Consider the following 14,995-nt stretch of genomic DNA (forward strand, 5'->3'; position numbering starts at 1 on the left):
ATCCAAACAGGCTCCATGTGTTTTAACATTCTTCGTACAAAGATACATACAGGTAGTTTCTATGAACCAGAAACATACTGTTTTTGACTGTTCACACAGTACCTCGAACGGATGCAGTCCTGAAGAGCACTTCAGCCCCTCTATTGTAATAAAAGAAACAGAATCCATGCAAGGAGAAAGCGAGATTTTAAATCATGCTTATTTAAAATAAGTTTATTATAATGACATAATATAAAAGTCTGACAAAGGTCTTAACAATGCTCCAAAAGACAAGAGACAGATGCTGTATGATTTGAGAGACGATGCAGACTGGAAACTCCAAAGTATTTCGAGACCAAACTGCTTATGACAGCACAATTTGTGCAATGCTTACACTGGAAGAGGTGATTTCTGGGGGCATCAACAAGCCCTTAGAATTAAGTAAATTTAAAGTGTGAGGCAATATACCTTCTCTTGATCTTTAAATGTATTACAGTATGTATGTAATATATTTTAGTATGTACAAGTAAGGCTTGCAGTAAGCTCAGCCTGACATTGATAAAAACGTATGCTCAAAATTGGCTTGAAAAAAAGAAAGAAAATAGGAAAGGAAAACACAAAAGCAAGCTGCTTTTGTTTTCAGTTTAGTCATCATATTCTGGAATGCAATTTTCTTGTTTATTTTCAAGTAGACATAAATCTCAAACTTTCAAGATGGCTTTCAATAAAGGAATTAAAGAGTAAGTTTTGGACCCCCTGAATGGTGCAATGCAAAATAAAGTAAACAAACCTAGTATTGAGCAAAAATTGGGATATGAAAACAAGGAAATTCCATATAATAATAATAATAATAAAAAAAATCCTTTAGTACATCTGGAGTATTTAGGGAAAGAAATAATACATCAAGAAAGGGATATTAAAAATGATGGTCAAAGGCCCCATTTTGAAGAAGTGCGTGCGAGGGTGAGCGTGGGTTTAAGTCAAGCATATGCCTACATTCTAACTTCAAAGCAAGTGCTTAAATCCTTGTGTGAACTGTGAGCAGGATCAGCTACTGCCTGGGCTTGCTCAGAGCCAGTAAGTGCACTATAATACCCCTTCTGCATGAGGGCAATTGCACGCAGCAGTGTGAAGGGTTTGTTTACCAAGGGGCTACAGAGATTAGCAGAGAAACATGAATTCAGTTATTCACGCCTCCCTTCTCTTTTTGTTTTGTTATCTGGACTATGCAGGCAATAGAACAGCAATAAGTCAATTAAAAAAAAAAAAATCCCTGTGCTTTCACTCATAAGAGGTAGAACTGCCAAGTCCGAAGCGTCCCAATTCAAATTTCAATGGTGAAATTAAAAGTTCAAGGTGGTGTGGTTTTACTGGTAAAATATGTCAAACCAGGGAAAAACTTTGGAGAAAAGCAGCACATTCTCCATCCAACTGTAGGTTTGGTTGCCTGCCAACGAATTCAGGTCTGATTGTCCAAGTTTACATTTTTATCACTCACAAAACTTCCTGCTTCGCACTCTTCGGGAGAGATGCTTCAACTTGACAGCAACAGCTCTGGCAGCAAAGCAGTTGAGGAATGGAAGGAAAGGAAGGAGCGGTTACCACGTGGGGGAAAAGTGCAAGATAGCCAGATAGGAACGTACCAATGATCCTCTCTGGTGTCTAAAAGGCATTTTAGGCTTCCCTAAAGCTTTTCACAAAAGTTGAACTGGTAACGAAAATAAAGGGTTAGAAGGTCCAGCACATACGGACATAGGTAACACTGTTTTCTGTAATGGTCCACACCCCTTTGCCAAAGCACACTGCAAACAACTGGAGCACATTTTGGACATACTTTTTATACGTCCAGCCAACCAAGTGACACTTTTCAAACTATCAACATTTTTAAAGCAAACAACTGTAACCTAAATCCTGATGATGCTTTACAAAAAGCTTGTAAGTGAAGGTATATGGCCCTTAACTTTAAGTGCATCTGTTAAAGGGCAACCCATATTACAACAGTATCAAGATGGGATGTTTCAATGACTCCTTAAGTTTACACTAAAGCACTTGAGTATCCAGTTCATATTCTACAATTGTCATGTCACAGAACTTCAATATGTAACTGAGGATGGTGCCTTGAAATAGCAGAGGGGGCTCCAGAACACAGTTTGCTTTAAAAAAATAACAACAAAATAAATAAAATAAATAAAAGCTTCCCATTGCTAAGCAGAACTCGACTGAAATTGAGAGCTCTGCTCTAACGCCAATGGCACAATATCACAAAGATGTGTGTATGAGCCCTACTCAAACATGCTGACAGCCATTATTCGGTACTAGAGTGCACTTCTACCAGATTGCTTTGGGATTCACCATGTCTCAGCAAGGATGCGCACTGCGCAGACATTATCAGTGTCATATGCTGTATCAGAGTTCTATGCTCAGCTATACTAATTTCACCAAAATCAGCCTTACTGCCCTAGGGTAAGGCTGTGATTACTTTTTTTTTGCCATGGCTAAGTTAAATCCCTGAGAAAATGCAACTGTTAGACATTGAAGGAAACAGCCGAAAGCATTTCTAAAGGAAAGGGATGCAAAACTTCAGACTAGTGCAGTTTAAGAAACCAAAGCAGTTCAAGTAAAGTATACAGAGCAAGGGTGCTGTTATCTGAGAGTCACGTGGACGTCTACCAGTATGCAGGTCAGTTGCTCATAAATGTCAGACATTAAAAAAACCAAAACAACCCTAACCAATCAACGAACCAAACAAATCAAACAGAAGACACCGACCTTCTCTCCAATTCTAAATTTGAAGGCCCAGAGTTAGTTGCTTGTTCTATACAATTAGTAAAATCAAAAGCAATCCTCTCTGCTTGCCAAACTGACATCACAAGAAAAGAAAGAAGTGAATTGTCTAGCAGTGTATCTGCTTCCACTTGGTCATCTGATCTATAGCATCCTTAGAGGCATAACTTGGAGTTCAGCTCTGCAACATGCTGCATGGGTTTCTTTCTCAGTGGTGGTTTGACTGGAAAGGCAGCATTCATTAGTCTTGGAAGTGCTCAATAGCCTGCAAGAGCAGTGCATGGTGAAGTGCAAGGTTTGAAGGCAAGGAGACCTTGCTCAATTTCTTCTCTGACAAGTCCTCTATATAACAACCAGCACACAACAGTCTCCTGAAGCCACGTTCTAAGAATATTCTCAGAAAGACCAACTTTACAGAGAAGAGCAAGACAAGAAAGCCTGCTCTGAGGCAGGATGCCACATTGATTAGCGGATATGCAATGTGGACCACTCTCTATTTGTTAGAAGATAGAGGAATGGTAGAACTTAGTAACTGCTGAAGCAAATGGCCCAATGAAGCTGTTAAGTTCTCTGCTCACAAAATAAAGACTCCTTACTTTTTGCACCAAATGTTGGGTCTGATGCACTACTAACAAACGAGCAGTTCTCCTGCTAGTTAAAAAAAAAAAACAACAAAACAAAATGAAACCAAACAAACAGAAAACCCCCAAAATACCTCCAGGACTTTAAGTGCTGAATACATTTTCCTGCTACTAGAAAAGCCTACACGAAAAAAGGAAGTCAATTTTCATCATGATGTCACAGTTAATTTCTAGAGGAGAGGGATCTCTTCCTTGCTCTCCCCATACCCCAGCTGACATTTTGTGGAAATGCAGTCTCCATTACCTTCCCAGAGCATTCAGCTAAGAACTATTAGAGGTAAGTTTCCCACATAATAGCCGAAAACCCTGAGGAAATCACAGAGGGTGGAGAGTTGGTTGTTCTGCTGCAGGGGTGGTTTCTTTGCATTCATGCTTAGAAGAAGCAGACAGCTGAATCTCAAAGGCTCTCTGCTTCATTTTTAGCACTGTGAGTAGTGAAATAATTGAATGGAGCTTTGGTCAAAAGTTTTGACTTTGGACTCAAACATAAATATATACTACTTAAGAAAAACAAAAAACCTAAAACCCCCACATCCTTCTGATTCCTCTTGGTGTATGTAGGAACTACAGATAGGCACAACTCAGAGAAGATGACAGGAGCAAGAAAGACACACTGTTTAAATAACTAATTACAGTTCTGCTGTCTTGCTTTATACACCAAGTGTGAGGTTTGGTCTTTTCTTCAAGCATCATATGCTCTTCTTAAAGCCCACAACGCTAGGCTCTTTAGAAAGGATCAAGTACTGGGTCCGCAGAGAGGCTCCTGTCACAGAGCGATGCAGGGCAGCAGGCCTGCAGTACATTCATCTTACCGACAGCGTGGTTTTTAGCCTAGCAAAAGCCAGTACTCCTCCTGTGAGTACAGTGACACTGAAACTTCTCCTGTATTTACAAAGATTTACCAATTCTAAGTCCCTCATTAGCACAGCCTTCTCACCTCCTGCATATGAGTTAAACTCAACTCCTTGCACAAAGCCATCTGAAGCCCTAGGTCATCACTGAGAGACCCACTTATGCCTTGAATGGGCAGTCAAAAATTCACAAGACAGCCTTCTAGTCATCAACACAACTAGGAATTTTGTCTTTAACCGTATCACTAGCTAAAAGGACTACCTTATTGTTTTTAATAGCAGCAGTGTTAAGGAGCACATTTTTACCTGTATCAGCAAAATGGGAAAAAGGCAAATCTTACTTTCTTAATTTCCAGTCACTTCTGCATCATTTCAGATTTTCAGATTTGTAATTAGCCCAATGTGTAATGGCTCCATGACAAATTCTAGCTTCTCCTACACTTTACTCATTTCATGTCCACTTCATGAAGTCTCTGCCCATAATGGCAGCCTAGGAAGGATTTGAGTAAAATCTGCTTTTTAAACTGCTAGCTACATTCAATTTAAAAGCAAATATTATGTTTTTGTGTGAATGTGATTTAAGAAAAACATAAATCCAAAATAGAAAAACTCACCAAAACCTTAATAAACCAGGATGATGGACATGATCTTCGATTGCTTTTGTAAAACACTGTTGCAATTAGCTGGGCTCTGACAGTCTGGGCCAGCAAATTTCTTGTGGCCCATTGGCAGGAGCTGACAGGGAGAACGTGGCACATACTGGGAGCTGGTCAGGGAACACAACCCCCAGTTTCAAAGACTGGTTCCTGGGGAAGCTCAGACCACCAACCACATATGCTTGTGGTGAAGATCTCTGTAATATTTGGGGAGCTGCTGCATTAAAAAGCTTCAACCCAAATTAAGGGACAAACACACTGCATGCCTTATAAGGCAGCATTTAACTGACCTTCTCTTCTGCTACCAAAGTAATAATAACTCTCACTACCTCTGTCCTCCTACACCGTTGCAGGGAGTGGGTGCAGGGCATGAGTGAGCCAGCAGCATCTGCCTGGGCTCCATCTCAACATCCCGACCGCTCCACTGTACATGCGGCTCTCTCCCAAGATATGGGCAAAGGCCAAACTGTGCTCTGTTACTTTTACAAGGTGAAGAGAAGAGGGAGTGTACAGGCATGAGAGAAACAGTCAAAAACATTCATCATGGACATAGTCATGACCCAAAGAGAAACAGTACCTCTGCATTGCAACACAAAACAGGCTTTAACAAAAAAATAAAAATCATATATACCCTTCCCCAAAAACACACACAACACCCTTCCCACCTGAAAAGATACAACAAACAGAAACGATGTCCAAAAAAACCAAAAACGAAAGAAATCTTTGTTAACAGACACAGTCCCTGAAGTTTTAAGACATGGTCTTGCTGTAGTCACACCACCTCATCTGACTCCAAACCATGTACTTCGTAGAGGGTGTCCAAGATATTCAGCTGCTTTTCCATGGCTGGCAAGTAAATGTTGAGGTCCCTCTGCATTCCTTTGTAAAATGTTTCTTCCTGAGGATCACACTCCTCTACAGACAGAGCTGCCACAAAGTCTTCGTACGTTGGAGCTGCCCTTAAAGCTAACTGGGAGAGGAAGCAAACCTTTTAGATTTTCAAAACAGAACAGAAAAAGAAACCAAAGCCATAAAAAATTTCTAAGGCATCCTTCTGTGCACTTAGATTGCATAGCTTTAATGTATTTATGTGTACGTGCATATGTTAAGATTTTTAACTGACAGGGAGGCTAATACCTATTTTTGTTTGTTTGTTTTTATTATCTCTATGTCGATCCCCAGTTTAAGACAGAATCACAGAATCACAGAATAGTAGGGGTTGGAAGGGACCTCTGTGGGTCATCTAGTCCAACCCCCCCGCCGAAGCAGGGTCACCTACAGCAGGCTGCACAGGACCTTGTCCAGGCGGGTCTGGAATATCTCCAGAGAAGGAGACTCCACAACCTCCCTGGGCAGCCTGTTCCAGTGCTCCGTCACCCTCAGAGAGAAGAAGTTCCTCCTCATGTTCAGACGGAACTTCCTGTGCCTCAGTTTGTGCCCATTACCCCTTGTCCTGTCACTGGGCACCACTGAAAAGAGCTTGGCCCCATCCTCCTGACACCCACCCTTCAGATATTTGTAGGCATTTATAAGGTCCCCTCGCAGCCTTCTCTTCTTCAGGCTGAACAAGCCCAGTTCCCTCAACCTCTCCTCGTAGTGGAGATGTTCCAGTCCCCTCACCATCCTTGTAGCCCTCCGCTGGACTCTCTCCAGTAGCTCTTCATCCTTCTTGAACTGGGGAGCCCAGAACTGGACACAGTACTCCAGATGAGGCCTCACCAGGGTAGTGTAGAGGGGAAGGAGAACCTCCCTCGTCCTGCTGGCCACACTCTTCTTGATGCACCCCAGGATCCCATTGGCCTTCTTGGCAGCCAGGGCACACTGCTGGCTCATAGTTAACCTGTCGTCCACCAGGACACCCAGGTCCCTCTCCGCAGAGCTGCTCTCCAGCAGGTCCACCCCAAGCCTGTACTGGTGCATGAGGTTGTTCCTCCCCAGGTGCAGGACCCTGCACTTGCCCTTGTTGAACCTCATCAGGTTCCTCTCTGCCCAGCTCTCCAGCCTATCCAGGTCACGCTGAATGGCAGCACAGCCTTCTGGTGTATCTACCACACCTCCCAGTTTGGTGTCGTCAGCAAACTTGCTGAGGGTACATTCTAACTCTTCATCCAGGTCGTTGATGAAGAAGTTAAACAAGACTGGGCCCAGTACTGACCCCTGAGGGACACCACTTGTCACCAGCCTCCAACTAGACTCAGCGCCGCTGATGACAACCCTCTGAGTTCTGCCATTCAGCCAGTTCTCTATCCACTTCACCGACCAGACATCTTCACAGAGGTCTAATTTTTAGGAATTTAATTAAATATAAACCCCAAATAAAGTACAGTTCATTAGGGGAGCTCTAACCCAGTGTTACACACTTCAGCGTTGAAGTCCCATTCTCAAAATACTCTTTAGACAGCCTTCCCCAACATTTCTGTCTCTCCCAGTCAAAATCTCTGTTGTGCTTGCCTGGATGAAGCTCTTCTTTTTTCTTTTATCCTTTCAGTGATAATTTCCAGTGACAGACACGAGGGGGAGCTGCCAGTCTGGACAAAAATAAACCATTTCCTCTAGCCAACACATTCGACTTCAACTCCCTGACACATTCTGCACTAACCCTCCTTCACTACCAAAAAAACATCAAACCTCAAAAAAGCAACCTCAAACCCTCATCTCTTCATTTAATAGCCCTGCAAGACTGTGCTGAAAAACTCATAATGAAAAAATGTGCATGCAAGCGTAATCTGTCTGTTTTGGCTTCAGAAAGCAGGTTCCACCCCAAAAGCCTATCACTGAACATAGTGATAGCCACAATCCTCACCTGGAAAACAAAGTCTGACAAGGGTATCTGTTCGTTTTGATGCTTATAATTTTAACATGGTCTTTTTAATTACACATAACATAAGATCACAGTAATGAGACCCTCAGCTCTATCAGCAACCAAGATAAATACTTACCGCAAAGACCCCGCGAACAACCCAACCATGGTGCTGCCGTAATGTCTTTCCATAAGCATTGTCTTAAAGGAACAGGAAAAACAAAACAAAACAAAACACATCAATCAACAGATAGATGCACAGCCGTTTTAAGTTTGCATGACAAAGAGAACTTAGAGCTTAGAAACGACTATTGAAGGATATATTCTTGCCAGCAGATGCAAATAATGGCTGTTTCTAAGCACCAAAGTTATGACTTAAAGGAGATGACACATTTGGGATTTCTGCATTGGGGTCTCAGCTCTACTCTCAAATCTCCTTCAGCTCATCCACAGCAAGTAAGTGTCCTGACAGACAGGAAGGTAAACATAATTTTTGTTTGACTAGCTGTGCTTCTAGACTAATTCTTCTTCTACTATCTAGTTCTCAGTTCAGTGCAAGTTTGAGAAAATAATATATGGGGTGAAACAATCCTGCAACCTGATCGTCAGCCAGCCTCCATCGAGGTGGTTAGCTTAGACATTAACCAAGAACTCTCTCTTTACATCTGAGGGTCAAGTTTCGAAGGTCATTGAAACAGAAAGCCTCAGGCCCTTATTAAAATAATCCTCAGGATCTCTATTGTGAGTGCCCCTGAGTGTAGCCTTTGATGACGGCCCTTGTTATGTTCCTATACAGCTCCACTTTCATATACAAAGCTTTCTATGTACAAAGCCAAAACATCTTTGAGACATATTTTCCTAGTCTTAAGTTTGTTACTGTCGTCATTTCATATCCTTGTCCTCCAGCTGAATTTTTAAGTATCTGACATTGTATTATACTTTCCCTGAGCTGTTCACCTTGAAGAGAACCTCTATATTTTGCTGCTTTAGGATATTTGCTCAAAAAACCGAAGACAGTTATTATTGAAAGAGTGTAAAAAGTCAGTAAAACACAGCCACAAGTTTTGCTGTAATATGAAGTACTCGTCATCTATCAGTCTAACGACTGTGCAATACGGCTTTTCTATCTTTACAGGAGCGAGAAAAGCACACACCTATGAGAAAAGCACACAGTGGTAAAAGCAATGAAATAAGGACAAAAAGAGTATTGTGTAGCAAACAGGACTGACAAGTCTATTGTCTGACTTATCAGCAAATATAGCGGATATTGAAAACAGCAGAAGTTGAACAGTTGGCTTAGATTTAAATACCAAGTAAAGACAAATCCCTTTAGCAAGCTGCTTTGTCCTCAGAAGGTCATAAGCACTGGTGGATATTCCATTTTTTATTTTCATTTCATTAGTTTGATATTTGAAGTTGTACAAAGAGAATATATACCCTATCTTTACTTGATATTCAACTAGCACAGTAACTCTTAAATAACAAACTGTAAGAGGGACTGAAGGCTGCACTGGTGATACATATATGGAAGAGCTTTTCAGGGGGAGAAATTGAAGGAAGAAGCAAGAAAAAACCATCAGCATGGCTCTGCCGCAGACTCAGAGCAATTCAAGAAGTGATTCAGGGCTGAAGCCTTCAGACTCAGCAGGTCAAATAAGTGCCTTGACTTCCCATGGTGTTTAACAACCACATCTGGTAGCAGTGTATTTACAGTCCCACTTCCAAGAGCTGCTTACATACTTTGGTGTAGCAGTTCTTTCCACTAATCCTACAGGATGACTACTTAGCTGTTTAAAAGAAACCAAAAAAAGAAAAGCTTTTAAAAAAGCTGTCTGAAAGCTGTTTTAAAGGATTATCATAACATTAGACTGCATGCATAGAGAAAGGGTCTTACTTAAGAACAACCAAGCCTGTGAGGGGTTTGTATTTTGTTTTATACTTGCTGTGGACACTAGCCTGACTCGGTAAGTGTCAGAAATTGTGTACTTGGAAAAAATTCCTTCTCTTCTGTTACAAACTCCCTTCTGTTACAGGCAATTCACAGCCATACTGTCAAAGAGGAGATTTCAAAGACTGATAGTCAATCTCAGAAGGAACTAAAAAAATAATACAGCAGCAACTATAAATTTGGGATTGCTCTCACTGCAAACCAGTAGAGAAAATGGAATGAGACAAAGCACTTTTCCCCCTAAGATATGACTGTGTCCCCTGCCAAAAGTATGCCAATTAAAGGAATCTTTATTTGCGATTAAATCAACATTGACCAATTATCTAGTAATCTACCTGAAGATGGCCACTTTCTAAAACTGCGATTTTCAAAAAAGTTATGTCTTGGAGATTACTTGCATCATTAGTCACTGAAGAAAAGAAAACATAGGTTCTAAACAAGGAGGAAAAGAGCCAAGCATGTAAGTTCAGAAGCACAGGAAGAATAAAGCAACTGGCACTTACTCAGAGCTGTTTGGATATTCTTTTCCCCATTCTTCACTTCTGTCAAAAACCCTTTTAAGAACTTTAAGCCTCTGTCAGGATGAATCCACAAAATAAAAAGAAACCATGTTTATAACAAAGTAAGCTAAGGTATAACAAAGCCCCCAAAGTTGCTATACAACTCAGAAGTGCAATAAAATTCAGAATTAAGGTGCCACTATCAATATGAATTTAAAAAAAAAATACAGCCACCTCCTGCTGCATCCTGAAATCACCTGCCTGATGTTCTGGCCCAGCAGGATCAGTCACTCACTGTAACTTCACTTTTATGGGGAAAAAGGTTACCTGTGATCACTTTTTCAGGCCTGTTGGCAAAGTTGCAATGATACAACCACAGACAACACATTAGTCTTGAACCTAGCCAGTCTGGGCTGATGGAGCTTGTGGAAAGTAACCACTTTGCTCCATGTACATAAGCTTGTACTGGCGAAAAACCCCTTATTCCACCTTAGAGGTTCACACTGTACGCAGATACAAGGCCATTACCTTTTCAGCCACAGGAGAGCCTCAGTAGCGGAGTTTCTAACTTGTGCTACGCCAGCATTCACTTCATGGAGCACTATCTTCTGAAGAGTATCAAACTCTTCTTTGTTGGTTATAAATTTCTGATTTATTTTCTAGGAAAAAAACAAGAGGCAAAGCTTTAGGCTTTTAAGATCAAACAGTGGCCTGTCCTATAAATACCACCTATTTACCAGGACTCTTCCCTGCAAAGGGACACCACAGATCTCCAACCACATCACACAAGCCCCATGGCACGGCTAGCCTGCCGCACTGGGGACACCTTCCCAAGGCACAACCCCAGATGCATCTGGCTGGCCATCAGGCTAATGGAACCAAAAAGAAAACACCTCAGCCAAAGATTTACATGGAACCTACCATTTCTGTTTGACAAAATGCTTTAGGTTCACATGACATCCTTCACACCAGTGGAAAGGAGTTAACTTAGCCTGCTCTCTGAGCAAAGTCTCATTTGCCCCAAGCTTCAAGTACAAGATTACCTTCTGACAACTGCTAAGCTGCAAATTCTCAATTACACTTCACAGACATCGGCATGCTTAAGCTTTTTAATTTATTCCAGAGTTTGTTACACGCAACTCCCCACAAAAATAAAAGGGAAAATATATGAAGCAGTCAAACAGAGTTGTCTTCTACACTGAAGGAGCAGCTGCCTATCACTTGACAATAAAAATTCAATTTTTTTTTTTAAATAGCATTCTTCCCTCTTGCTATTTTCAGTCTTTCAGTGGCTACCTTCAGCAAGCTAAGTGCATATCTGCTTTACTTGCCATACATTCAGATTTATTTGGTGCGATATTCCTTATCATACACTCAGGGGATATGTTCTGCTCTTCTTTTTTTACCTTGAAAGAAAAGCTATGAGAAGTCTCACTATGAATACACCTTGTCTCACTAGTAGCACTTCAAACCTTTTCAGACGAGGACTTGGAAAGACAGTCCAAACAAGAACTGAAGCTGCAGGGTCTGCCCTGACCTGCTGTGAAGCTCCTTCTTAACACATGAATTTGCTCCTACTTGTTTGAGGAAAGTGGTTTTTCTCCCCTGGTTTGTTTTACAGTCTAAAATCAATATTGCTACCATCGCATTACAACTTTCAACCTGTTCAGCTCAGAATCAAAGTCATATTCATTAGGTGTAACGGATGTTTTACTTGGCAGTCAATCAAGTATTTTATAAGTTTATGCACAACAGCTGGATTTACTAAACATAGCACGTACTGTAAGAACAGAATTAGGGGCATTTCAGAATTCTGATCTCACAGATGGTAACATTATCAAACCTTAAATAGCCTTCCAGTATTGAATTCTACAACAAAGATGTTTGAGCTTTAGTACTCAAAATAGATGTATTTTTAAAAAAAAAAAAAAAAAAAAAAATCAGTGTTAGAAATAAGCTGTTACCTTGATGTTACCCACAAAATCCATTTTAACAGGAGCAAAAACAGTTGGTCCCAGCTTGTCTAGAAAAGAAAAAAAGAAGGCCATATTTTAAAACTGGGTCTTTTTCTAGTCCTAATGTCTTAGTAACAATTAATTTAATTTACTCTTTTAACAATCCTTCTAAATGGCAGGAGAATACTAAATGAATGATGTAAACCAAAGTCTGTCTTTGGTGCAGAGCCAATCCACCTCAGCTGGTACAAGTGTTAAAATACACCGACCTACAATTTGGAAATCTTCAAAAGGGTGCATGCTTACAGGGTCTTCACATCTACTGTTAGACTCAAGGGCCAAGCAGGTGGGGGGCTGCACTAGCTGGAGACAGAAGTCTTTGGAAAAATCTAATAGCAGCAATAGCTAGTACAACTGATGGTGTGCTGTCAGCAGTATTAGATATGCAAGGCATCCCATGCTGCTGTTTTGAGAGCAAAAAATTGCTATTCCAGATATACCCATAGATTTCCAGACAGCTTATACATGGGTCCATCTAAACGAGAGTGGATCCTTTACAAAGCGAAAAAGAAACATCTTCTGGTACCAGTCAAATTGATTCTGCTGATAGGAACTATTTCTATATCACTTTAGCAAAGAAACAAATTCTCCAAACGAACTGCTCCATCTTGTCTCACAGCTGGCAGCAGTCAAAAGGAGTTAGGTGGACCCGTGACGTGAAAGAGCTGCTTACCCAGAACGGGCACAATTGCGTAACATGACTCCAGAAACTCTTCTGTTGGTATGCCCTCCTCCTCCCGAAGTTCAATATCACTGAACCTGGTGTCCAGGACAAACAGAAAAGATTGTTACCTTAACAACTCCTTTTGTGGAACTCTGAAGACAAAATTACACTTCATGCCCACTTCACTTGCATAGAGGTAAAATTTATAGATGTGAAGCCACCAACATGGCTTCTGTTTCACTAGGTTAAAGTAAATGACTGCAGAAAATACACATTTAGTGGCATGCAAGCAAGACCTGTCATTATAACCAAGGAAAAAACCTCCCACTCCATTCTGTACAGCCAGTTCTACAAAGGATATCTTCTTCAATTATTGTGCTGTATGCAGTCTTGTTAAATAAACTCAGCAAATACAGCTTTACAGACAGAACAGACTTAAAAATGAGTCAATTAAGGGCTTAAAGTTTCAACAATCCTTGTAATTTACACCTGCAACATGTACTACCTATTGCTCATGACACTGAAGAAGGTAGGAGAATCATTTTCATTTCTGTTTTCCTCACACAGAGTCAATCCACTTAAAGAATTCGTTTCCAACTGCAGCAACTTGTGGGCACCAGAGCTTTCTACAGCTTGCAGCTTGCTCTCTCCATCTTCTTTAATGCCTTACATTTATGGGAAACAGAACAAAAACAAAAATAGAAAAAGAAAACAGCCACATACCCATATTGTTACTCCTGTTCATCAAGATGCTTTATATTTGAAGGAAGGCACTTGGATATCTGGATCATACAAGTTTAAAAGCTTTCCCTGCCAGCACCATGACTCCCACCACAGATCTGTCGGGTGCTCAGACCAGATTTCAACCAGTCCCCTTCCCATTTCTTTTAATCAGACAGGCCAAGCACCAGGCTCCAATGTGGATGAGCCCACAAAGCCTCAGTAAGGACAGCCTTATGAGAGCAGAGCATTGAAGAAGTGGTTGGGTGCTGCAGGGAGCAGACTCATCTCCTTCAAAGACAGATTATTTCTCACACAGCTGCAACTTCCTCAATGCTGATAAAGTGGCACAGTAGAATAATAGTGACTTGTTTGCTTCTTCTGATAAGTAAACTGGCTGCTTGGTTGGATACTGCTATGATATCAAAGGCTGCTACGTTCTCCCTGATTTGAAGGAAGATCTTTAAAATTTCCCAGAAAAAGATCCAAGTGCCTCTACCCCGCTGTGGTCTGTTTTATTTCTTCTTTTTGGTCAAGCGCAATTGTTTCAAATAAACAGATCACTGCACGAGCACCTCTGAAGGAAGACAAAGTCTTATACATCCCATGCACGGTAAGACCTTCTGACCTCATGGAGAACTGCAGAGAACAAGTCAAGAAGCAAAAATGATATACTCACAGCATCTGCAGCATACAAGCTATGGCTACAGCACATCTTACTCTCAAGACTGTCAGACTAGCATCCAAGATTTCCCAGGGAATCTGTCTCTCCAGGAAAAGAATACTTTCAAATGCCAGTGAGGATTATAGACCTGCAGCAGAACTGAGCTTCTGGCTGAAGTGATCAGCCTACAAGGAACTCTCTTCCTGCAAGTGAAGTCTGAAAGCAAGCTTGCAGCAGGCTCTGTCACTTGCAGAACCACAGAATAAGCCTGGTGCTGGGTGAAAAAAAGAACACTTGCACCCGGTAACAGCAATGAGATTTCAGTCATCCTCCTCAGGGCAGAAAAAAAAAGCCTAAGCCATCACTGACCATACCTCACTCACAAGCAAAGTGAAGCTTTGCTTTCTAGCTAAGGGACTAGAGTTTGAGGGATGTCACTGATCTGTCACCGTTCACAGGAGTGCCATGCATAAAGCCTGGGGTCCTCCGAAACATCAAACTCAAACACCATAAGCACTAAATGGCAACCAGAAATTTCTTAGGGACTTAAATGCTTGAGTGTTTTTAAAGATTGACTGTTCTTAATGGAGGGGAGAGGGAGGGAAGAGTATCTGAGACAGGGCAGAGCTCCTGGGCTCCCAGGGAACACCCAAACACAGCCACTGGCGAGACAGAGCCCCAGGCTGGCTGAGTGAGCCCACCCCATACGGATGGCACCGCACATCCCGCTCCACCCCGTACTGCCAGCAAAGCTCTGCAACTCAGACCTGCCT

The 14,995-nt window shown here is 41.5% G+C and overlaps 1 protein-coding gene across 2 annotated transcripts in view; it reads right to left on the reverse strand.

The window, feature by feature from the left end:
• The window catches only part of PLEKHA8 (pleckstrin homology domain containing A8), a 33,504-nt gene continuing 18,509 nt past the window's right edge, over window positions 1-14,995 (reverse strand). Inside the window, exons 8-14 of one of the 2 annotated variants that reach the window (XM_075419079.1) lie at window positions 13,344-13,491; window positions 12,848-12,933; window positions 12,124-12,182; window positions 10,688-10,818; window positions 10,163-10,233; window positions 7,851-7,912; window positions 1-5,881 (exon numbers count right to left, since the gene is read on the reverse strand). In XM_075419079.1, the coding sequence (XP_075275194.1) occupies window positions 5,684-5,881; window positions 7,851-7,912; window positions 10,163-10,233; window positions 10,688-10,818; window positions 12,124-12,182; window positions 12,848-12,933; window positions 13,344-13,491 (755 nt within the window). In that variant the 3' untranslated portion in view covers window positions 1-5,683. Of the gene's footprint in view, window positions 5,882-7,850; window positions 7,913-10,162; window positions 10,234-10,687; window positions 10,819-12,123; window positions 12,183-12,847; window positions 12,934-13,343; window positions 13,504-14,995 lie in introns of both variants that reach the window. The other variant, XM_009938837.2, reaches the window with a different exon arrangement.

This window comes from Opisthocomus hoazin, chromosome 4 (assembly GCF_030867145.1).
Source record: "Opisthocomus hoazin isolate bOpiHoa1 chromosome 4, bOpiHoa1.hap1, whole genome shotgun sequence".
In the NCBI taxonomy this organism is placed as follows: domain Eukaryota; kingdom Metazoa; phylum Chordata; class Aves; order Opisthocomiformes; family Opisthocomidae; genus Opisthocomus; species Opisthocomus hoazin.